At 37.2% G+C, this 24,573-nt stretch overlaps 1 protein-coding gene across 26 annotated transcripts in view; it reads right to left on the minus strand.

Annotated features, from left to right (window-relative positions):
* Window positions 1–24,573, minus strand: part of cast (calpastatin) — a 75,578-nt gene that overhangs the window by 35,883 nt on the left and 15,122 nt on the right. For 22 of the 26 annotated variants that reach the window (XM_049466134.1, XM_049466127.1, XM_049466120.1 and 19 more), the window contains one exon: window positions 505–573. In XM_049466134.1, the coding sequence (XP_049322091.1) occupies window positions 505–573 (69 nt within the window). Of the gene's footprint in view, window positions 1–504; window positions 574–11,881; window positions 12,083–23,738; window positions 24,008–24,573 lie in introns of those variants that run through there. The other 4 variants (XM_049466118.1, XM_049466135.1, XM_049466122.1 and 1 more) reach the window with 4 other exon arrangements.

Raw genomic sequence — 24,573 nt, forward strand, 5'->3', positions numbered from 1 at the left:
CATAACATCTAGTGGATGTTCTTTATTTTGTGACCAACTATTATGATAAATATATATACAAAAGTGCTTCAAAATGACTTTGATTCAAATCAAATTTTACATTGACTTCCATTGAAAGGTAAAAAATGTTTATTTTGGAGGTGCAAGAATTGTATAAGCATTTATATGCTGCGCAAATCATAAATCATATGCACTTGAGTTAATTAGAGGGAGTGTATTAAATTGTATGAAATATTGTCAGTGGCTGCCATGTTGAACGTACAATATATACTGCTCAAAAAAATAAAAGGAAGACTTAAACAAAGGGAAACAGGAAACAGGACCGAACTGATACTGGAACCTTGGAAAATAGGCCAATAGGAACACAGAGCAGGAAGTGAGTTAACACACCGATCCCACTTATTACAGAGAAGCAGAGATGACCTGTGATCTGTACTGATGATGAGGTCAGGGAGAAAGAGTGATATGGGGGAGTGTAAAAGGGCTGATTAGTTCTGCACTTACCTCATATTCTGCAGGCTTTACAGTGGACACCGGCGCTGCTGGGGTGGGCGTGGTCTGTTTGGCTTGAGACTAAGGAAAGAAAAGAGAAAGAGAGAGAGAGATTCAGTATACTGGTGCTACTTCGTGACGATATTGTGTTGACGCCATTTCTCCATTACAATACCAAACTCATTATATTACTGTTCCATAATAGCACCGGCATGCACTCACTGTGTAACTATAACTGAAGAGTGCAATATTTGGCAGCAATGAGGTCAACTTTCAAGCATAGCAGCAGCCAAACAAAGATAAAATACACAATGCTGAATGCAGCATGTTGTCACTGTGATGCAAAAACACTCATGCCTCCACTTTTTATTTATTTTTTAATTTTTTAGACCCTTTTAGGCTCTTTGCTATCTTACACCCTGTCAATAGTCTATTGTTACACCATACATAATGTGTATTTTTTGCGCCCTGGCGATACCAAAGACACACCCACATGCCCTAATTTACACACTATACTGTGTTTTTGAGTATTAACACTGTATCGCAAAACAAAATATTGTGATTCTTTTGATATACTGAGGTTTTCTTACACCCCTACTTGACTTTAATAGACACTGAAAGATGCTGTTATGTATTAAGTGTATTAAAGGAGCACTAAACCCCTGATTTTTGCTGACTTCACCCTTAGTTCAAATTTTAAAAAGGCTAAAAAAAAAATGGGAGGTATATTTTGGGAGGGGTACTGGGTGATGTATGGGTTTAGAGGTGGGGCAAGAGGGCGAGCTGATGGGCTGAGCTGCAGTAGCAGCAGTGTGCCACTGATAGCGGTGAGATGCAGACAGTTGGACATTGTCAGCAGGAAGGTGGTATTATTGATTGACTGATTTGCATATTGTGATGTGTCTGCCTACCAAAGTATACAGAAACATCATCCTCGTCTATAGCACAGCTGAACCTGAGAGGGCGCTGCAGAGGCAGAATTACCACAACAAAAGCGCTATTTAAAAAGTTAGGTAATGTTTATAAAATTTTAAGCAAGACTGGTATGTTTCAGTACTTCAAAGGAACACATTTCGGCTATTACTGGAAAAAATATGGTTTATGAGTTTATACCATACATCGTTATTTGTATCCTTTACTCTAACTTCCATGTCATCACTGTCCAATTAAAAACAAGCACCTTTTTTGTAGATATTTAGTTTAACACATGATTTGAGCACAAACTCTCTCTTACACTGTGTCAAAATTTAAATAGAAAAAAAAATCTAATAGAAATTCTTGAAAATGACCTTAAATAAACTTTTTTTTTTTACATTAACTTTCATCGAACTTAAGAAGGACTTATCTTGCTCTTGTAAAGTTGCAGTTTTGGAGATGCATGTATTTCATTGGACAGCTCTTTACAGACTGGAATGTGCCTTTAAACCATTTACACAGACAAAGCTGATGAGGGTGTCAAGTGTGGAGTTAGGTGTGGAATGTGGTGGAGTGAGGAATCACCGTCCATAGAGTTTATTGTTCTGTTTATTCACATTTCAGAGCGTTAAAGATCAACGCTGCATTATGACAGTATAAAAAAAATCTTATTAGTCATTCTAAGTGCTTTTGGGCAGTGCTGAACAGATCAGTGGAGATTTTTAATTGTGTACTATGTGGTCAGTATTTTCAGTGACAGAACCAGTTCAGTGAGTCTACATACCACTGGAATGAAGAAGACTGCTACTGTAGACAAACAGAAAGATCATGAAGGTTCATGCTATCTTAAAGGGGAACCTAAAATGCAAGACTGTGTGAATCTTAGTATGGATGAATACTAAGATTTCAGGACAATGAAGAAAACTATGTGTGTCTCCTTCAAAGTAAAGTCTGTGAGAAAATAACAGAGAAAAAAAAGGCTGTTTTGATTGATTAATGGATGGACAGATGGGTTGAGGTATAGATGGATGGGTGGATAGATAGATAGATGTATGTCAATTAGGGGAGAAAAAAAGGATAATTTATAACTATACACCAATCAGAGAGAGAGAAAAAAGGCAAAGCAGTAAATGAGTGTTAGGTGGGTACCAGGCTAAAAGCTAACCAAGCTAATCAAGCTAACTGGCTACAATCTGTTAGCAATTTCAGCTAGCTTAGCACACACTGCCCTGAAAGGTCACTGTGGGCAGGGGGGACACTATAATGACAGTGATGATATTCGGTAAGACTCTAGAGAAATTATTCCTTTTTTAAAAATGTTAATATGTCTATTTTTTGGTATGTTTCCCAATTTATAGGCTAAGCTATGCTAGGCTAATGTTTTCTATGTAATGTGACAACTGTGAATCATCATGGTGATGTGAAATTGTCCATAAAATAAGATCTTATTGTTTCTTTTTTTTATTTTTTTTTTTATTACAAGCCTTACATAAAAATGCACATTTCATTTTAAAATATTTGAACTTTTTAATGGATGATATACAGTCATACAGTTCTTTGCCTTTTATATGAGCACATATAACACAACAAGGACCATCACTACTTTTTGGGCTTTACACAGGAAAGCAAAAAAAAAATGTTGGTTTGTGTAGCATTGGAACAGAAGTTAAAAGATGTGTGAAAGACTACAGCAGCAGTGAAACTGTAGCGAAAGCAGATAAAAGTAAAATCTCTGCAGTAATACACAATTTAATGCAGCTGCCAATATCGAGAGTGGGTCAAACTTATCAATGCCATGTTCATTTATTGAACGATTAGCCTTTATTATAAATATTGCAACAGGCCTGGGCTTGTGACACTGCATCTTAGCATCTTTAATCTCAATTAAAGTCCTCGAATACTCAATGCATTTCATAGAACCTTTAAGACTAAAGATGTCAGATATGGATTAATGAGTATCAGGACAATATCAGTAAAAAATTATTGGATACTGGAGGGAGAAATAGATTAAACACAATTAATTTGATTCTGCTTTTAGATGCTAAATTTAAAAATAAAGTGGCCCTCAAAGCAGAGTGTGAAGTGAAGAAGTGTTGTTCCTCTGTAAAAAAAAAAAAATCATCTTTAGACCAATCAGATGTCTTAAAGCCCTCTCATTACTCATTATTCTCCGTATAACAGTTCTTAATACAGAGCTGATCTAGACTCAACAGGAAACAATCTCACACACACACTACAAACCTAAACACTGACAGAGGAGGAGGAAGCTGATGATAAACACACATTTCTTATCACGTTTCTCTCTTATTTTTTGTTTGATTTAATTTCATTATCTGAATTTAATTATTTATCAATGCTTATCAGAATTACTTCTGTTTAGGAATTATACTGAAGCTTGAGTTTATGAGATTACGGATTCCAGCAGAACAAGGGAGTGGAACGATAACTCAAACTGCTGCTTGTGAATGAACTCTCACACTTTTGGACTCTTTTTAAACAGTGAACAAGCCAAAGCAGATTCTGGTCTTGTGTTTGAAGCATGTCTCTATTCTGAGCACAATGAGATCATAGCATGGAACCTGCTTTAGATACGAGCATGTAGAGGGCATGGAGGAACAGTACTGGAACTAGAAGTGAAAGTATTGGCACTGAGTGTACCAGTCTGCAAATATACATTTGGACACACCTTAATTAAGTGGTTTTTCATTATTTTAAAATGTTTCTGCACTGTAGATTAATACTAACATCATCCAAACATGAACAAAAAACATATGGAATTATTTAGGAAACAAAAAAAAGTGAACCAACAAGTGAACGGAATATACGGTCTATATTCAATATATTCAGGTAGTCAGCTGACCTCATTCTTTCAGCACATACTGTTGCTGAACCTAAACCTGCAGACCAACTTCAGCTGCTTCTATTCTTATCCTGATGCTCCATCTCTATGGAACAGGGTAAATCTGGACTAATCAGACTCAGCACATGATCTTCTTTCATTGCTCCAGAGTCCAACCTTTATGCTTTTTAGCAAATTAAAGCTGTTTTTGCTGGTTATCCTAACTGATAAGTGATTTTCGTAAGGCTATACAGCTGTTTATTCCCAATCCCTTAAGTTCCCTTTACATTGTATGTGTGGAAATGCTTTTACCTTCCCTATTATACATATGTCTAAGTTCTAGTGTTGTTTACTACAATTTGATCATCATCATAATCATCATCATTAAAGTTAAATTGAGTCCAACCCTGTGTTGAGAGAGATTGCCAGGCTACAGTACAAACAAAGGTGTACACTCACTAAGAATCTATGTGTGCTGGTTAAAGCCACACACAGTACATTATTTTAAGCACCAATGCAAACTGAAGACAGGTTCTGTAAGCCTTATTTTTATAGAGACGCCCAGAGATCACTGTCAGAGGAAGGTAAACACATCATTCATCAGAACACAAAGCACCCTGGGAAGAGAATGCAGGGCAGGTCCAGTTTAAGAGGATATTATTAATATTAGAAGAGCATTTTACCATCACTTAGTCAGAAAGTTGAATGTAGCATGGACAAGAAATGATATGATGATGATGATGATGATGATGAGATTAAACCAATAGGAATGAAACCACATATAAAAGCATGTATTGCCTGGGAAGGATCTGGCAACCATGGTGTTTTTAACCCCTTAAACCCCTGGTTAACTATTGTAAAGCTGTTCAGTCAAGTTAAATCCCACAGGGCTCTATTTTAGGGTCTATGCAACTAATGCATCTTAAAAATGTTTAAAATGTGAAACTTATATAGATGTACTACACACAGAGTGATATATTTTAAGTATCTATTTCCTTTATTGTTGATGATTATGGCTTACAGCCAATGAAAACCCAGAAATCTGTGTCTCAGAAAATTTGATTCACTGGAAAAGATTCCTGGAAAATCCTACAGCACTTCATGCTTCCCTCTGCTGACAGTGTTTTATGGGTATATGATTTCATTTTCCAGCAGGAGTTGGCACCATGCCCACACTGCCAAAAGTACCAATTGGTCTTGCATAATATTCTAATCTCTGAGATACTGATTTTTCATTGGTTTTCATTGGCTGTAAGCTTTATAATCATCAACAATAAAATAAAATTTAAAAACGCTTAAAATAGATCACTCTGTGATACTCTACTTTTTACATATTGCTGACACAGATGTGCAAATGCACACACTTGGCTTGTCTAGATTCTGTAGATAAGTATTGCCAATACAATAGGACTCTCTGGAATATATGAAACACGAATCTATTGGTATCAGGTAGGCCTGTCACAATATAGATTATTGCAATATCGATTTATCGTACAATAAATGAACATGACCTCAATCATTTTTGATAATAGTGATATCGTCTATTGTGTTTATTTGTATGTTTGCTCACATATATAACAATGGACAGTATTTTAGCCAGTCATGCTTCAATAACTGTGACTCCATACACACAGTGTGGAATAAAATAGGTGAAGAAATAAATATATAATACCCAAACTTATTATAATAAATAGTTTAAAAATACATTTTTTTGTTGCCTTTAAAAAGTGTATAAGAAATTTTCTTATGCTATTATCATTATTTGGGATGAGCTAAATGGTGATCATCCAACATCCTGACCTCACAATCATTCTTGCTACTGAATGCAATCAAAGCATCACAGCAACCGTGTACTAAAAGCTCCAAGAAAAGCATGATAACCTCTTTTTAATCCCCTCGATTTTAGAAAAAACAAAACCTCCCTATTCTGATTCTGGTGTGCTGCTAATAAATCTCTATGTGCCTTTAAAACCCCACTGAGCCCAACCCACGTCGCCCCAAGCACAATCATATGACCCAAGCAGCCAAATCTGCCCTCACACTCTCAGCCTAAATGCCTCAGCGTATCCGTGAACAGAACACCCTCATATTCATCTTCTGAAAACACAACATGATATCACTGTAAACAGAATAGAATAGGAGCCACAGGTTTTATACAGCCCCTCCCACCCCATACACACACACACACACACACACACACACACCGGCGGCAGCTTCGGTTACTGGCCTCAGACCATCATTCAGTGACGACACACTGGCCGGCACAGCTGCGTATCCGACACACGGATCACTGTGACCACCCTGAACCTAAACTCCGGCACGCAGGAGCGCGAGGGTGAAAATAGAAGCAGCTTTAAAAGAGAGTCTGTAAAAAGAAGCAGCACCTCTTTAGCTTTGATTCCATAAGACTGTCATTTGATATAGATATATGATATATATTATATGTGCAGTATAATCTGAAAAAAGAGGAAGTTTCAACAAATATAAACTTATACTACATATATTAGCCTCAGTGCTCAGTTTCACTCTGCTTTCACTGTCTCGAAATGTTGTAAATAATTGTTTACAACATGGACATGGGGTTAATTAGGGGTCCAAGAAAATATCAACATTGTATCACTTTTACTGTTGATGATTATGGAGCTTACAGCCAATAAAAAACCAAAAATCAGTGTCTAAAATAAATTTGAATATTATAAAAAAAAAAGACCGATTGGTACTTTTGGCAGTGTTGGCAGTGTGCCAAGTCCTGCTGGAAAATGAAATCCGCATCTCCATAAAAGTTGTCAGTAGCAGAGGGAAGTGCTGTGAGATTTTGTGGGAAAACAAAACTGCAATAAAACACAGTGGATCAACACCAGCAGATGACAGACATGACTCTCCAAACCATCACTGATCATCAGTAAATTTTACATTTTATTTGTAAATCAAGGGATCAGAGTCTGGAGGAAGAGTGGAGAGACACACAGTCCAAACTGCTCGAGGTCTAGTGTGAAGTTTCCACCAATCAGTGATGGTTTGGAGAGACATCTGCTCTCTGGCCATTTTATCTGCTACCGTAAACAAATATTGAACCAGCAGGTCTACATTAAAAGTTTATACTCAACAATGACAAAGTAAAACAATGGAAAATTAAAAACAAAGTTTTCTTTCGAGACTATTTTACCATACACTGTTAAAAATAAAGGTGCTGCAGATGGTGCTGTTAGTGGTGCCACATATGAACCACTTTTGGTCCATAAATAACCAAAATAATGTTTGTAACCTTTATGAATTTAGTCCTCAAAACATCAACAGCATCTGGGGCCATTAATATGTGTTATGGAGTATATTATACATCATGTTATGCATATTAGGGCTGCAACGATTAGTCGATATAATCGATGATTATAATGCATATTGACAAAAATAATAATTATAACAATATTGGTAGCTTTTCTCAGAACCTTATTAACCCTACTGACACCTACAAACATGATTAACTATTAATCTAAATGAAGAATCTAATGCAAATTATTTGGAAATCCACAGGCTGCAATTTTAGCTACTATAAGACTGGTGTTAATTATGAAAATATTTAGTTATAAAAGAGTAAAGAAGTGTGAGCTTATACACAGAGCAAATCCATGCTAAACACCCACATCATAAATCAAGCTTTGCAGCACACACCACAGACACTCTGAGGGTTACACAGGTTGCTACTTGCAAACGCCCAAGCCTGTAATCTTAAAAATGTGAAGCTGTGAGTGGCAATTATTCTTTTATCATTGCTTTTGAGTTCTGAAGACTGCATGCTTCTATTTTTAATGCAAAAGTACAAAAATCTCTTAGCATTTTACACAAACACATCTCTGCATGTACACATGCAGGTTAACATGCTAAATCAGCATTTGCAGTCATCTTTAATCCATCTTAGATTATGACCACCACAGTCCTAGAAACTAGTATAATGTCCCATGACTTTTGTCACATCCCATAGAAGCTTAAGAACTGCCTCCTGCACTGAATGTGGATGTGATTGCTTTGTTGTCTACCAGAGTTGCTTGTCTGTTTGCACGGACAATTCTAGCCAGATGTTGCCGGTCACGATCATAACCACCCACTGCGCTGTCCACTGTGGGTGGTAATATTAGCTTTGTATGACGTTTTTGTGGTACACACTTGACACTTTGGATTGAGGAATGCCCTTCTGCTAAAATACTCTTTTTCTTGTTCTTTGTGAAATACAACTACCATTATCTGCAGTAGCTGGCAAAAGAAAATATTCAGAAAAACGAGTCAATCAGGAAAAGCACCGTGTCTACGTCAACCCGTGAATTAGTATTCATGGCCCCGCCCACCTTGGCTCGGGAGCGCCAACAGGCAGAGCTGAAGCCGGGTAGTGACACCGCCTCGTCAGATAGGAGCTAAATAACAGCACTAGAAACAGCATGGCAGCAACAATTCCTGTGTTATTTGTGCGAATAACACATCAGTGTTACACGCCTTACCCTTTGTAATTCAGAGCTAAGAAACTAATGGTTAGAATTTGTCTATAGAGGAACAACACCAGTCAAGTACAACTGAGACAGGTAGGTGTATTTTTAGAAAACTTCTATCTACCCCCCAAAACACTCCTCCACTGGACTAAAGCAGTGTTATACTGGATCACCAGTGCACTCTGGCATTTATTCAAACTAGAGACCACAACTACACATTTTAAAATGAATGAGAAACCTATGTAATATGTAATGATACCTTTTAACACAGTGGCCAGCATGCCATCCAACCTACCTCATTCACAAGATAACACCTCACAACTTATACATGAAAGTATGGACGCTCCAAAGCCGTCCCCTGAAGCCAAACTACATGATCAATTTAATGAACATACTTCTGGTACGACTTTGTATGACAGTATATTTGTAACTGTAATTAGATGATTGAGGCTAATCTGGATCTGATCATCGCTACTGTGAAGAATTCGAACTATGCAAGCTCCTCCAGCATGTCGTATTTCACATCGAACCGCTAAAATTCCACCTTTATTCATTCAGTTTTACCACAGTCGATTTACACCGAAACCAGATGTCCCTGCAGATCACACAACTGGACTCCCTGCCTCTAAATCTCCACAAACTGGTTTGAGCGTCTGAGCCACAGCCCAGGTTTTAGCTCAGTGCCAATCTCTCCCATGGTTGGTGGAGTCACCAAGCCTTAGACACACCCAGTGTGTGTGGTGTGTGTATACAGGTTATATGGGCTGTGTGGAATATGCCACGCAAACACTAAAAAGACAATGCAACATTAAATGGACAGTCCATTACAGGGTACAGTGCAGCTTAGTCACTCCAAAACTGTACATGGAACTAAAGCTCAGTCTGTTAAGTGAGTTATGAGAACATTCTGTTCTTTACTGCAGTTTTAATAAGCCAGTTTCTCAATCTAACATTTAACAAGCAACACTGGCAACACTATTCCCACCGAGAGCTAACGCCGGCTCTCTTTATTTCAGCGTTCTGTCCTTTTCCTCCACATTCTCACTGTTTTTTTTTTCTTTCATCAAAAGAAGTGATGACTAATGCTTGGCCCCACCCCTGACACCACATAAACACAAGCACACACATTCCCACTATTGCCATGGAAAGTAAATACAGTGGGTGGCACAGGCCTGGCAAACGCTTTAGGCCATGGATGAGCTTCTGGAACTAGTACTGCATAACTTTCAGCACTGTCCTGTTCCTGTACGATATTCTAGGCTGCATAATTGCACCATGACTAATGGCTCAGTAGCCAGTATTCAGTGATGTGGCATATATATATATATGCAGCTTAATTTTATCCATATACATTTTATCTGTATATTTTTAGGGTATATTTGCCTTAAAAAATGTATAAGCTTTGCATAGTGGCATATTACACTGAAACTGTTGTACAGGTCGCAATGTGCAAGTGTCTAAACAACATGTAATCCTAAAAATGTAAAGAGTTGCAGTTGCTCATTAATGATTGGTTCTGTGCTTAGCCGACTGCATACTTATATATTTTTTTTTACAATAGGTTTTATATGCATGCAAAAAATACAAAGGTAGCTGAATGTAGGGCGAGAAAAAGACTGACTAAAACCTTCAACCCTAACCATCTTACACTGAACTCCACTCTAGCAAGACTGCAACAGTGAAATCACCTGAAAATCGTTTGGTCTAAGGTTGGCATTAGATGTGACCACTCAAAGACCCTGATATTCCAAGATTACTGACCTCCAGATCTGTAGATCCATAATGTTTAATAAGGCATAAATAAGGGAAATCAAAAGGTAAATTACATAAAAATAACATATTCACAGACAATATTGGCCTATACTCTTAAAAATACAAAAGCAAAACTGATTATTTGTGTTATATCACAAAAGAACCACTTTTGGTTCCATAAAGAGCCTTCTTTTAGAGCTTTCACGCATCTCTAAGCCAAACATGGTTCTTTATAGATTGATTCTTCTACAGTTTTAATCAAAGAACCATTTACAGCAGCTTTATATTTATAATCAGAATGGCACTGAATACGTAGGACTGGATGATATGGTACAAAATGATATCAAAATATAGTTTTTAATTTTGGTGTTGATATATAGAAATTTAAACAGCATAAATGCCACAGAAAAAGTGCCTAGAATGGATGTCTGTTGTTATAAATTTCTTAATAAAATGGATCTACAAATTCATGAAATGTGCCCTATGATAAAAGAAATGTAAAAATCATATCAGAATTATTAAACCATTTTTTATTGTGACATGTCCAGTCCTATTAAGACCATAACCAGACTAATCAAATATAACGTGTTACATTAAGGACTTAACTACACCCAACAGTTAGCCTGACAATCCCATTCAAAAAGATTTAAGCTAAGTAGCATATAGGTACTTTAGATTTCCTCTAATGCAATGCTTTAATGGAAATCTTTCCAGGCTTCTTAAATATTAAATACCCATACTCTACTGCCACATTTCCCATAAGTATATGAAAGCAACAGCAATACACAGCATAGTATACAGCTTATGATACGTATTTACTCTGGGCATACTTTTTATATAACTTTTTTTCTAGTGTTGTTTGTGGATGTTTTCGATAATTGGTTGCATAATAGGAACACATAATGGCATCCAAATGGCATCAAAAAGGAACCATCAATAACCCATGGCTTAAAAACAATTGTGAAAGCTACTAAACTACTATTTGACAACAACAAGCACTGCATTTCATATACTGACCACTTTTAGATGATAGTTTCTCAAAGTAAAAGTCGAAAAGTCGAGGAAACTAAGAAACTAAGAAACTAAGAACCCAAGAAACCGCCCTGCAACTGAGAGACACAAGAAACCAGACCAGACCAAAGCAAATTTGTGTTTGAAAGCTACTTTCAAGGCTTTAGTTTCATCATACAACCTCAAAAAAGCAGTTTTACAAAGTTTTTCAATCTAACAAACAGCATTAAGACAAAATACAAAACAGGCACTGACTCTTAAAGTCCAGCTGTAAGTTTTAACCCTCATATTTTCCATTAACTGCAGAGTTGGCAGCTCTTCTCCAACACTGCAATCAGGTAACTTAGAGCAGGAAACCACTAACAGAAGACAGAAGGGCCATGCGAGTACATACCATCTGGGTCTGAGAGATAGATCTGGCTCCTTTAGTACAGATCCTTACAGGCTGCTAAGTCCTGAGTCCAAAAGCATAAAATTAAAAGTTAAAAAATGAAGAAATGAAGAAATCCTCTGACCAAGTCTGACAACTGTAACACAGACAGACACAGACAGTATATCTCTCTCATACGCACACATACACATACACACACTCCTACACACTTAAAGCTTAAAGGAACACACCCCACCAGCAACAAAAATGAAGTTCCTAGCCCCTCCCACGAACCCGACCAGATGAACAGGACTAGTCAGAACCCCTCCCCTACCCTCCCCTCCTGTCCTGTCCTTTCCTTTCCTTTTTTTACCCCTCCCTCATTTGTAACAACAGCACTCAGGCATGCTCTCCCATTGGCTGCTGGAACTGCCTGTCCCGCCCACTCTCAGTGCTAGCCAGGAAACATAAACAAAACATACATAATTTCCATCTGACCAAAAGGAAGAGGGTCTCTCCTCGCTCTGCTCTGGTCACAGTTTAGAAGCTATAACATGCTATAAGAAGCTTCTGAGCTGGTCTAGCTCTGTGCCAGCCCTGTGCCAGCCTTGTGCCAAACAGTCTTGTGCCAAAAAAGAGTAATGAATGTCTGCACAGAGAGCTAAACAAGGAAGGATGTGGCTAAAGCTACACTACAGGCTAAGATCTGAGGCCTAGCTGAAGCCCGAAGCCTGAAGCCTGCCTGGCAGGGTGTGCCTAATACACTCACTGCTTAGGAATCTACACCACTGAGCTCCACCGATTACCAAAAACACACCACCACCACTCGACCCCACCCAGAAATACTGAGAGAAAACAAAGTGAGAAAGAGAGAGAGAGGGGGGAAAAAAGAGAAAGACAATACAAAGGCCTGAAAGGAAACAGAGAGTGAAGGGAAGTGAGAGAAGAACGTACAAGCAAGAGAACCAGCAGCAAACCGAGAAGAGAAAGAAGGTCAAAAACCAAATAAAGTACATATATCTGCAGGTCTGAACACAATAAGCACTCCTTTAGTGCGCTTAGCTGCTGCAGTGAGGCTGCTTGGACCAAAGCCAGGCCTTATGCAAGAGGAAAACACATGGTTTAAACGGAGACTTCACAGTGCGTTGTAACCCACCGTTTAAAAGCACTTCTAAGCCTCCGAAACAAAAAGCTGAGCTGGTCTGATTGGCCTAAACTCTCAGGCAGGATGCCAGCCTACATAAAAAAGCCAACTGACACACTCAGAACAGTGTAATGTAATGCAGCTCAGTCCAGATCATTTCCTAGGAGAATGGCGCCACCTGTTGCATGGCTGAAACACATAAAAGAGCATGTTTCCTGACCAAAGCCAACATCTAAAAGCTCATCAAAAGCAATTGAGAAGTAAAAGGAAGTGACACAACGTGTCTGCGTAGAGCTGCAGTGATGCAAGCATGAATCAAATAAGGTGGTAACCTTACTCACAAACCAGTTCTTGTTAAGACACGAACTGAAAAGAGAAGCGTAGGTAAAAGGCGTAAGTAAAAGTGTCAGCATGTTAGTAATCGCGATGAAGCGGAGAACAACAGCCCTGCCCATCTTCACCTCCTGATCTGAGGTCAAGCGAGGAAAGATTTCAAAACTTCAAAATTATTTATTTTATTTGGAGATATATTCTAATTTTTTTAGACAATATTTTGACATGGCAACTCATCAGACGTGGATTGTGAGGTGATTTCTAATTATGTTGAACTGCTTTATCAATAATTTGAGATTTTTGAAGCTGTTATAAGAAAATTTGCAATTAAAAGATTTCCAAACACCTGTTTCAGACAGTATCAACATTCATAGACAGACAGACAGACAGACAGACAGACAGATAGATAGATAGATAGATAGATAGATAGATAGATTATTTGATGTAATTTCTTGATATTTTTAAAATATTTCTTAAGATATATTCTCAATATTTTTAGACAATATGTTGACATGGCAACTCATTGTAAGAGGTTTGTGAGGTGATTTCTAATTATAGAATTAGAAATTTCTAATTATAGATTATTCTTTGAAGCTATGAGAAATGAAAAAAAATATGTTTCATTATTATGAGAAAATTTGGCATTAATTTTTGCTTTTGTAAAAAATCATATACTGACCTTATCGTTGTCATTATTTTGAGATCATTTTAAAAATATATATTTTTATGTTAAGATAGTGCCTCTTACTTTTATTTTATTTTATAACTTATTTTATAAGTTTTTAATATTTTGAGATGACAGGTCATTGTTTTGACATCTTTTCTCATGTATTTTTAACAACAATAGCAATGCTGAGTTTACACTGCTGAATAAAACTGCTAATACCTCACTAAGGCTAGATCAGATGTGGCTATTTTGATGGTTCACAAATGTAAGTGATCTGTATCTGTGTGTAATGTGAACGAATCTGTCCCTGAAACACTGCCTCACATGCTGCACATTGAAACCTGTATAAACGCCTCCTTCTTCACCAACAACATGCTGCTCTGAAGGTTATGCTCAGGTCGAGGAGGAGAATAAATGCCAGTCAGTTTGCTTTTGCTGTTTTTTGCAGCTATAGCTGCACAGCTGCACCCAGAGATGCAGTGTGAGTACGAGAGAGAAGCACGTAGCGCTAATGCTAATGCTAATACATAAAAGCATGAAGTCGCATGAACTCAGATTTGACCGTTCACATTCATGTTGCATGTCTATAGATTGGATAAGAATTCGATTTAAGACCACATATGAAAGTGACTCAAATTTGATTGGAAAAAGTCAGATTTGGCACGTTCACACAGCTATGAAAAATCAGATCTGAGCCACATTGAACAAAAAATCTGATTTGAGTCACTTCAGCTTGGAAATGTGAACTATGGGAGGAAGTTGAGGCCAGACTTAATCTGTATTCCCAGATTAATTATGTGAATGAACGCATTAATGTTGACAGCACTCCCTTATTTTAAGGTTATGTCTTCAAACAAAAAATAGAAAAGGTGTCACATTGTGTCCACTAAAACCACAAAACATGCATGACATATACCAGCCTTTAAATAGCAGAGCTAGCAAGGTCACTGCTGCCCCCAGCAGCAGCAGCAGCTTTTCTCTCTGAGACGTGTGTAAAATCTGTTTATGAGCTGAGAGAGGAAGGCACACCTCACTCACTTCCTTTACTGCAACAACAAAGCAATCGGCAAGACCATCGATTTACTACTGTAAAATAAGAGCGGAAATAATAAGTAAAAATAAGAAATAAAAATAAGTAAAAATAAGTCTCACTGCACAGGGTGCTAACTTTAAACACATTCTCAACAGGACAAACACACACACACACACAGCCAGACTGAGAAACCCAAGGCTAATGCTGTTAGACTACCAGTCTAATCCACACAATATCAATGTGACAAAATTCGAACACGCCATAAAATCTTTGTCTTTCGTCTTTATTCTATAAAAAATGCATCTCTAAAACAGCAACTTTACAGAAGAGAGATAAAATCTTCACAATTTTCAATGAAAGTCAATGTAAAACAGTTTATTTCAGGTAATTTTTTATTTCTATTGATCCACTCATCAAAAATGACACAGTGAAAGGGTCAGTTTGTGTGTTCAAAATATGTAGTAAACTAAAAATAGAGATACTTGCTTTTCATTGGACAGCAATGATATGGATATTTGAACTTCATTTTAACAATATTAAGAGATGGAGACAGTACAGTTAAAAATAATAGGCCTATATAAAATGTAGTATAAAAAATGTAATATATATATATATATATATATAAACATTTGCAGTAGTTTATTCTTGAAATCAATTAAAATATATTTTTTTGTTTTGTTATATCGGCAAAAAAATTATTATGGTGAAAATACCCTAAAATGTTAAGGATAAGGATATATAAAGGATATATGGGGATATTATGGGATATCATTACTTGGTGATATGCTGTAATGCATGCACACATTCTAAACGCACATCTGCATGGGAACACATGGGAACATAACCATATAAGGAAAGTTCAAACAGAGAAACACCACAACACAAACCCCAGCATTAGCCCTCCTATGATAACATTAAACCATAATCGCTCTGGCAGAGCAAACCAATCAAAACCAGCCCAGTTTCCTTCTGTTTTCTGCTTCTTAAAGCGACCGTTAACATTCCTGAGCTTTCCGGAGTCTGAGGGGGCGTGTCCTCGGGAACTAGACTTCAGCAGGGCTGGTGAAAGAGGCGTGAACAACAGTGAGTCGCCAGGCAACCCTTATCTGTTGATAAACAAGCTTGAGGGCTTAAACCCCACCCATACGCAGCCTTTAACCCAATCAGGAGCAGGGCGATGACCTCAGTGTGATTCTGCACTGCTGAGGGAATGCTTTGTTTCTGAAGTCGACTCTGAATGTCCTCTGAACAAGTGATCTATTGTCTTACTGGAAGTTTCCATAAAAAAAAAAAAAACATGTAAAAAAAAAAGCTGAAACAGCTTAAAAGACTGAGATTTTTTTATAGCATAATTTTATTAGTGTAATGCAATAATTTGATATGTTATTTTCATCCAGAAATGAAAATAAATCATTTATCCATGATATTGCAGCAAAAAAACTGAAAAAGAGACTGCAAGTAACTGTAAATAAAAAAAAACATGGCATGCCCTTCATTTAATCATAATATAAATATATATATATATATATATATATTTTAATATACACATTTATACACTTATTTATAGGGCATGGCTCAAACTGTTAGCAGTTTAAAGTGCTTCACAGACAGGCCATAATATTGTTTATATAATAATGTTTTCTACAACAATGAAAAAAAAAAATAACAACACCAAAAACTGCACTGCTATGCCAAAAGTCATGGGACGGGTATGGGATTGTTATTATGTCCGATGAAGTATTTTTAAATCTAGTATCTATACTTCTACCTGAGTAATAATTGTGAATACTTTTAACACTCTTTGATATAATCATTGTTGCAGAGAATGTATTGATCCAGTTCTGATTGTAATAAAAACGATTCACGTGTTCATTCATTGCTCTTGTATTTACTGTATAGCTCCTATAGCTCCACGTAACATAAAGAAGAGAAAATATACTGGGCCACACTGACACCACCCTCTAAACACACAAAGGCACTGACTCCCATGGCTTTACCTTTGAACAGAGGCGTGAGAGTGAGCTGTGATTAGGTGTGCTCACATGCGTAGTGATACAGAGGGTTGAACTGCCTGTTCTCTGCACATATATGACCTTTTACTGTAGAGTCCTCACCACAAAAAAAGTTTCGGTCCGAGGAAAATCTAACGTAGGGATGCACTGAATATTTGGCAATCTAAAAAAAATCGAATAATTTATACCAAATTTATTTTGTTGTTGTTTTAAGCAACAGTAGACAGGGAGTAAGGGACAGTCCCGACATGGAAAGTCGGCAAACGGCAGGTTTAAGTTCATTTTTACATCTTCTCCCATAAATCAAACGAATTAAAAAGGTGCAGCATCACTCGTTACACTTAGTATCGGTTTACTCAGTTAACTGTCTCTTAATAACTGTCTGTATTGTAGCTGAAAGATACAAGCTTTAGTTTAATGCAAGATGGCAACATTAGCTAAGCTAGCTAACTTAGACTTAGCATTAATGATTTTTTTTTTACCAAAAAAGAACTGATTGCCTTTCTCTGTGTAAATTCCAAGTTAGCTAGCTAAATACAGTACATGTAGAATTAGAAGAGCACTGCTAAGGTACATTTATGACAAAAATAGCACTGCTAAGGTATCTTCCTGGCTATATGGGTGACTAGAGGACCATGGCTGAGGTAAATTTATGATTTAAGTAACACTGCTGATGTAAATAATTGTGCTATGTTAGTAAATCTGCTGGGATATTAAAATGTTAAGTGTTTAATAAATATATGTAACAAATTATAAAATGTATTAATATTGTAGCTAATTTATTTTTGTTTAAAAGCATGTCAAATATATTTAGATTGTAATTTACATTGCAATTCAGAAATATATAAAAAAGCTGACAATTTTATGAGCATGTTCAGTATTAAGCCTTTGGCCAAATGCCAAAATTTTTCATTTTGGTGTATCACAAATTAAACAAGCATTATAGCATTTTGGAATTACCTGTAGACATATGTCCACTATAAGCAAAAGTATATTTGGAGAAATATACTTTATACTATACTATAGAAAAAATATAGAATTTCAGAAGTACACCTCTCCAGCTGTTAAACATGGTGGTGGAGGGATCGTGCTTTGGGCTTGTGTTGTAGCCAGTGGCACTTTTACAACTGCAATCATACTTAGTTACTAGAGCATATGCACCCCATATATATACATATATATATGTATATATATATACATATATATATATATATAATTTTTTTTATGTTTTTTTTTTACAGCTAATTTGTTGATATGTGTCACTAATAATTCACCTGGTCCAAAATTAAAACAGCTGTCAGTTCTTTACTGCCTGCCCTCTCTGCCCTCTCTCAGCCTGTGTGTCTGTAAGAGGCCTAATATATCATATTTGCAATTACTTATATTTAGCAGTAGGTGCCACTGCTTACGCACAGCTTTCTGGGCTCTTCTGGTCTCCATTCAATGGTCACTTCAGTCTGAGTTCACAATTTCAGCCAAATATAACACCTCCTGAGGTCATGTGCTAATGTTCTGGTAGTGTGTGGTGTTTCCGTGAGTCTGAGCGCACAGCGGGGTGCTTTCTGATGACTCTGGCTGAGAACATGATCACAAATAGATCTTGCAGTTTCCCAATGTGTAAGAACATCCCATGTGGACGGCAAAAACAGATCAGCTGATAGAGTAGAACAAGGGTGATTCTCTGAGTTGGGTGCACTTTTATACCACAATATGAATTCACTTAAAAGTCACTTAAAAGTCACTTATAAAAGTCACTTTTTAAATAAAAAATAAAAATGAAAAATATATTTAAAAATATTTTTAAATATCTGGTCATCAACAAATAAAAACTTTTTTGCAATGCTAATGTAGTCATATGTTTGTCTATTTTAACTAAATATTCATATATATATTTTTTTCAAAAGATACATTAATTTTATATAAATTGTATAAGGAATTTCATCCCTGTCAGAGCATTTAATTTACTCCTTATAAAAATAATAATAAATAATAGAACGTGTCACTATGAGACAAGATTGACTGAAACTCACAAAATGCAAAATTGCAGGTGAATTTTTAAATATTTTCTAAGAAATCATTGTGTAGTGGATGTCAATCATTTTATACTCTGATTATTAATTATGTATAATTTATCATATGCAGTAAAACACAGAACAGTATTTAAGTACTGCAGCTTGTTTTACCATAAATCCAACAACTTCTCTCCTGTATGATCTCACATCAGTCTCTTCAGACTTTTTAGAACTATTGTCACAATCGCCTTAGTGAGGTTCTGTATTCAACTGGCAACCCCCCTTGAGGGATCTATACAGATCTGGCAACCTATGACCAAATCTCTATCACTCTGCGTTTGTCTGCTCTGCAGTTTTAAAAAGGAATGTAAATATATTGCGGCAAAAGATTTCAGCACACCCTTATAAATAAATAAAATTTAGGGTAAACAAATTAAAATAATGCTGAAGAAAATAACTTTTATAATAATGTTTTCTGAACTGTATGAATAACTTACAAGACAGTCAAAAAATATATATATAGAAGCCTAATATAATCTTATAATTTTGGCAAAAATATGAAGGCAAAAACTAAAAAAAGGTACAAAAAGAACATTCTAAAAATAGAAAATTCTACAGGAAAAATAAATAAGGGACATGTCATTATTAGGACAATATATTTTAATACTGTCTAATATTGATTGGGATTTCCTGCCTGGGGTCGGAAAATGTTTTTCTCAAAGGCCTAACTAATCAACCATCAGATAAAATGATCTAAAATATAAAATTTGACGCAAACATTTAGAGATATTAAATATGGTGTTTATTCCAGATTCCCAAAAGAACTGAATGATCTGGATCTATTTTAGTATTCAGTATTTACACAAACAGCTCCTGCTCCAACAGGGACATGGAGTGTGTTTGTGTTTGTGCAATGGTGAGCACTGAGCCAAAAGCCACCGAGCTGAGAAATCTGACAGTCCTCCTCAGAGAAAAGCGTTCAGGACTCGAGTTCACGACACAGCGGACACACAGAAACAGACACAGCAATATCAGAAACTCTGGTGAATCACAGAGCTGCTGTAGAGCTGCTTCATTCAGGCTAACTCATTCCCATCACCTCAGGCCACACGTTCCATTACCAGTGGAGCTCTCACCAGTCAGATCAATAGTGCACCACTGGAAGAGCACGCAGAGCTGAACTCACACTGGAAACTCACAATAGTTAAAGAACATATACAGCTCTGACAGAAATAAAGAAACAACTTCAGTTTCTGAATCAGTTTCTCTGATTTTGCTATTTATAGGTTTATGTTTGAGTAAAATGAACATTGTTGTTTTATTCTATAAACTACAGACAACATTTCTCCCAAATTACAAATAAATATATTGTTATTTAAAGCATTTATTTGCAGAAAATGAGAAATGGCTGAAATAACAAAAAGATGCAGAACTTTCAGACCTCAAATAATGCAAAGAAAAAACAAGTTCATATTCATAAAGTTTTAAGAGTTCAGAAATAATCAATATTTGGTGGAATAACCCTGGTGGTTTTTAATCACAGTTTTCATGCATCTTGGCCTCATGTTCTCCTCCACCAGTCTTACACACTGCTTTTGTATAACGTTTATGCTGCTTTACTCCTGGTGCAAAAATTCAAGCAGTTCAGTTTGGTGGTTTGATGATCAGCTTGTGATTATCCATCTTCCTCTTAATTATATTCCAGAGGTTTTTTAATGGTTTTTAACTGGTAAAATCAAAGAAACCCATCATTATTAAGTGGTCACTTATTTTTTTAACACAGAATGCTGAACAGAATTTGATTCTGCGCTTTTAAACACAGTGTTTTTACTGTGAGCAGTGAACGCTGCACATATCACGTGTGTAAACAGCATGGAGCAACAGAGACAGCATTTGTTCACAGCAGAATATTATCTGGCTAATATATCAGATTAAATGCACCATATCAGCAGTTTAACTCAATTAAAACGTTGTATATTTGATAGGTTGGTCAGATTGGGACCAGATCACATTTTTTACCACAAGCAAATTGCTACAAAGTTCGTTTGGGAGAGGACTCGAGACCAAAATCCAAAGCAGATTACGATGGAAGTTGGGGTCAAGTTGGTGGCATAATTAATGTGCATTAAAAATAATAATGCATAACACTGTGTGTTAACACTTTAATATTGACAGCCCTAATTATTATGCAATTTTGAAAAACAAGCAGAGTCACAATCACTGTCACTTTCTGATCTGGTGTTTTCAGATTATTAAAAATGGCCCAGAGCACAGAACCACTCCAGAACTCCACCTACTCCTCTCCACCTTATATCTGCTTGGCTGAGCTTGCAGAACCAGTGCAGCAGCAGCAGACCTCAGCTATATTTTAATCTTTCTTTCTTTCTTTCTTTCTTTTTATTCTTTCTCAGTCAGTCAGTGAGCATTAGCTTGTTGACAGCAGTGGGTGATGCTGAGCAGAGATAGCAGGGTGCACTGCAGGTATGTGGAGTACGCAGCCCTGGGATACCAGCCCAGAACAGAGCAGAGACCAGGGCTAAGCCTAAAAAACACACGCAATCCATCGCTACTGCTCACGATGCTTCTGGTGCAAAATACATCTATACATCTTTACAAATTAAGATGCTTCAAACTGTTCTTTGGTTCCATATAGGCCTCATTCACAAATATATCTCACACAATTCTTCTTAAAAGTTATTCATTCATTTAAAAAGGTCTCTACTATAAATGAATGACATGTGAGCTAGATTTTGTGAAAATAAAGTGCTCCGGTGATCCAGTATAACGGTACTTTAGTCCGCTGAAGAAGTGGTTGGGATGATAGGATTTCGGACACTTTTGTACTCTAATAACAGTCTTTGTACTGTCATATGTTACTTTAAAACATGTGTAATAATCCTGCCAAGTGCAGTTCAGCCACTGACCTAGTCTTGCAAAATTCAACCTACAGTTACACACAGAGGTAGGTAAATCTTTTACTAGCTACTGCAGACAATGGAGGTTGAGGAAGAGTTTCATGCACAGTATGCATATACAAAAAAAAAAAACAAAGAAAAAGTGGATTTTAGCGGAAGGACACCAATAAAATATTTTTTTTTAATCCTAGGAAAAGTCCTAATAAAAAAGCTTACATCAGATTTATAAAGTGTTTTTAAACTGCAAAACTGCAGATTCATGGGATGGCAGTGTGTAAACTGTATGTAAAGTGTTATCTCAGTATAATGCTTGGAAACACCCACGCCTGTATAAGTTGTGAAGTGTTATCTTGTTGCTTATGACAAACATGTCAAAAATAATGGGAATGCATACCCACCCCGCAGTGGACAGCACAGTGTGTGGGTGGTTATAATCGTCACCAGCGGTGTCTGGCTAGAACTGTCATGCCAAAAGTCATTGGACATGTTACTAGTTCCTGTCCCATGACATGTGGTTGTCAGTGTACAGATGTATGAGTGTGAAGAACCTTTAAATTGATAAGGAACGTTTACACTGAGTTCAGAAGACCTTCTTAAGAAAACATTCTAAGTAATATTTATTTATTTATTTATTTATTTTGTGAGAATTGGTATTTCCTGCTCCTGGTCTCCCTCGACAATCAGTGGAAGTGGAATTTGCACTTTACGCCCCACTTTCAAGAAGGACACACACTTTACACATGCATTTCTGGACAAGCTGAGAGATACAGACCCATCACTGAAAGTGAAAGAAGCATGTGGACAGAGGCAGTAGATTAATATGACTTGGCTTGCGCAGCATTGCACAGTTTTTACAGGCACATTGTTCTGGCAATTTAGCAAAGTGTAGTTAGCAACGATCTAAGCATAATGCAGAAATAATACGAAGTGATGCTTTGCGTTTTCTCTATATTATTCATTATGAGTCACTGGAGCATCACTTATGCTGTTCTCACAAATTGATTGTGACATTTCCCAGTGAATTCTTATTCGGGATTTGTCTGATCATCATTAGAGGAACACATCACAAATCCGTCACAGACTTCTTCTCAAGAACAAATTCTTAATTTGTTTATAAGTAGATCTTTCTTAATTCTAAATACACTAGTGAATGAGACCCAACAAGAACAAATGCAACTCAGGCCCATGTGGAACCATATATGGACTTTTGCACTGATAAGAACACATGCTTCATATTTACAGCCCTGCTGAACACTAATAAACATTCTCTGCTTTTACTGCATCTCAGACACACCTACTCGCATACTTTTATACAAGCATTTTAAACACGCGTATCTGCGACAACAACGTGGTACCAAACTTCCTGCACGACTACAGCGTTCCTGCTGTTAGACACGGCTCTGGTTAAATATCCTCCTCTGTCCAGATCTGGCACTCGGGGACAGTTTTCCCAGCAGTGCCCTCACATTCCATTACTCCCCCTCCTCACAGGACTCCGGCTGAATAAAGCATGCAAGTCTGAGGCTTCTGCCCTGCTTTGCTTTATGCTTTGCTTTGCTTTATGACTATATTTAAATGCTCAGCTATTTAAAATGCACTCCTACTCACAATACAATATACATGCATTAAATATGCATACACAGACACATGCACAACCTGACAGAGACTCTGACACACACACATATATATACACACACATACGCACACACACATATAACCCTCTTACTGAAATCTCAGAGTGAGTAGTATATCAAATAAAAGTGACCTGTTCCTCCACGGCGACGTCCTGCAGAGCTGGGGTGTCTCTGGAGCCCCGAAACCAGCTGAATATCTGCCCCATGTTTGCTGCCGGCTTGCTCTCTCTCTCTCTCTCTCTCTGTGTGCGTGTGTGTATATGTGTGTGTATGTGTGTGTGTAGGTAGGTAAGTGTGTATGTGTGTGTGTGTGAGTGTGTGTGTGAAAGTGTGTCTCAGTAACTTTCCCTTGCACTCTCTAACACGGAGCTACAGCATGTCCCAGGCACTGGCAGAAAGGGGAGGAGAGGAGAGGAAAGGGAATGGGAGGAGGGGTCAGGGGAAAAGGAGGGATCCGGACCAAGTGGGAGGAGTCAGAGAAAGTGGGAGGGGTCATGGGAAAGGGAGGGGTGGGACTCTAGGGCCTCAGAAATAGCACATGCAGGAGGAGGGAAAAGGGAAGTTCTCCCACCTGACTGAGTCACATCTGGGGGGGATTTTATACAGCATGATTTCGCAGTAATTTTAGACCAGAGGAAAAAGAGCAGGAGGGGGTGGAGCCTCTGGACATTGGGAAAGTGTGTTGAAAGTTGAGCAGAAGGGTGGAGGGGGGAGGAAACATGGCCAGACATCTCTGTCATCTAACAAGTGAGACTGAACTGACCAAAACAGAGCTGTGCTTGCTTTACAATTAACCCTTTAGACCCTATTTTAGGGTATGAACACTATACACTATAAGGACAAAAGTATTGGGACACTTGCATATTTTTTGTTAAGAGGTTAAAATAGGTTTAACTGTTTTTCTTGGGGTAAAAAGATCCCATCATTCCCTAGAACACAGTTTGTTCCACTCTAGCCCACACCTGA

Source organism: Astyanax mexicanus, chromosome 17, assembly GCF_023375975.1.
Source record: "Astyanax mexicanus isolate ESR-SI-001 chromosome 17, AstMex3_surface, whole genome shotgun sequence".
In the NCBI taxonomy this organism is placed as follows: domain Eukaryota; kingdom Metazoa; phylum Chordata; class Actinopteri; order Characiformes; family Acestrorhamphidae; genus Astyanax; species Astyanax mexicanus.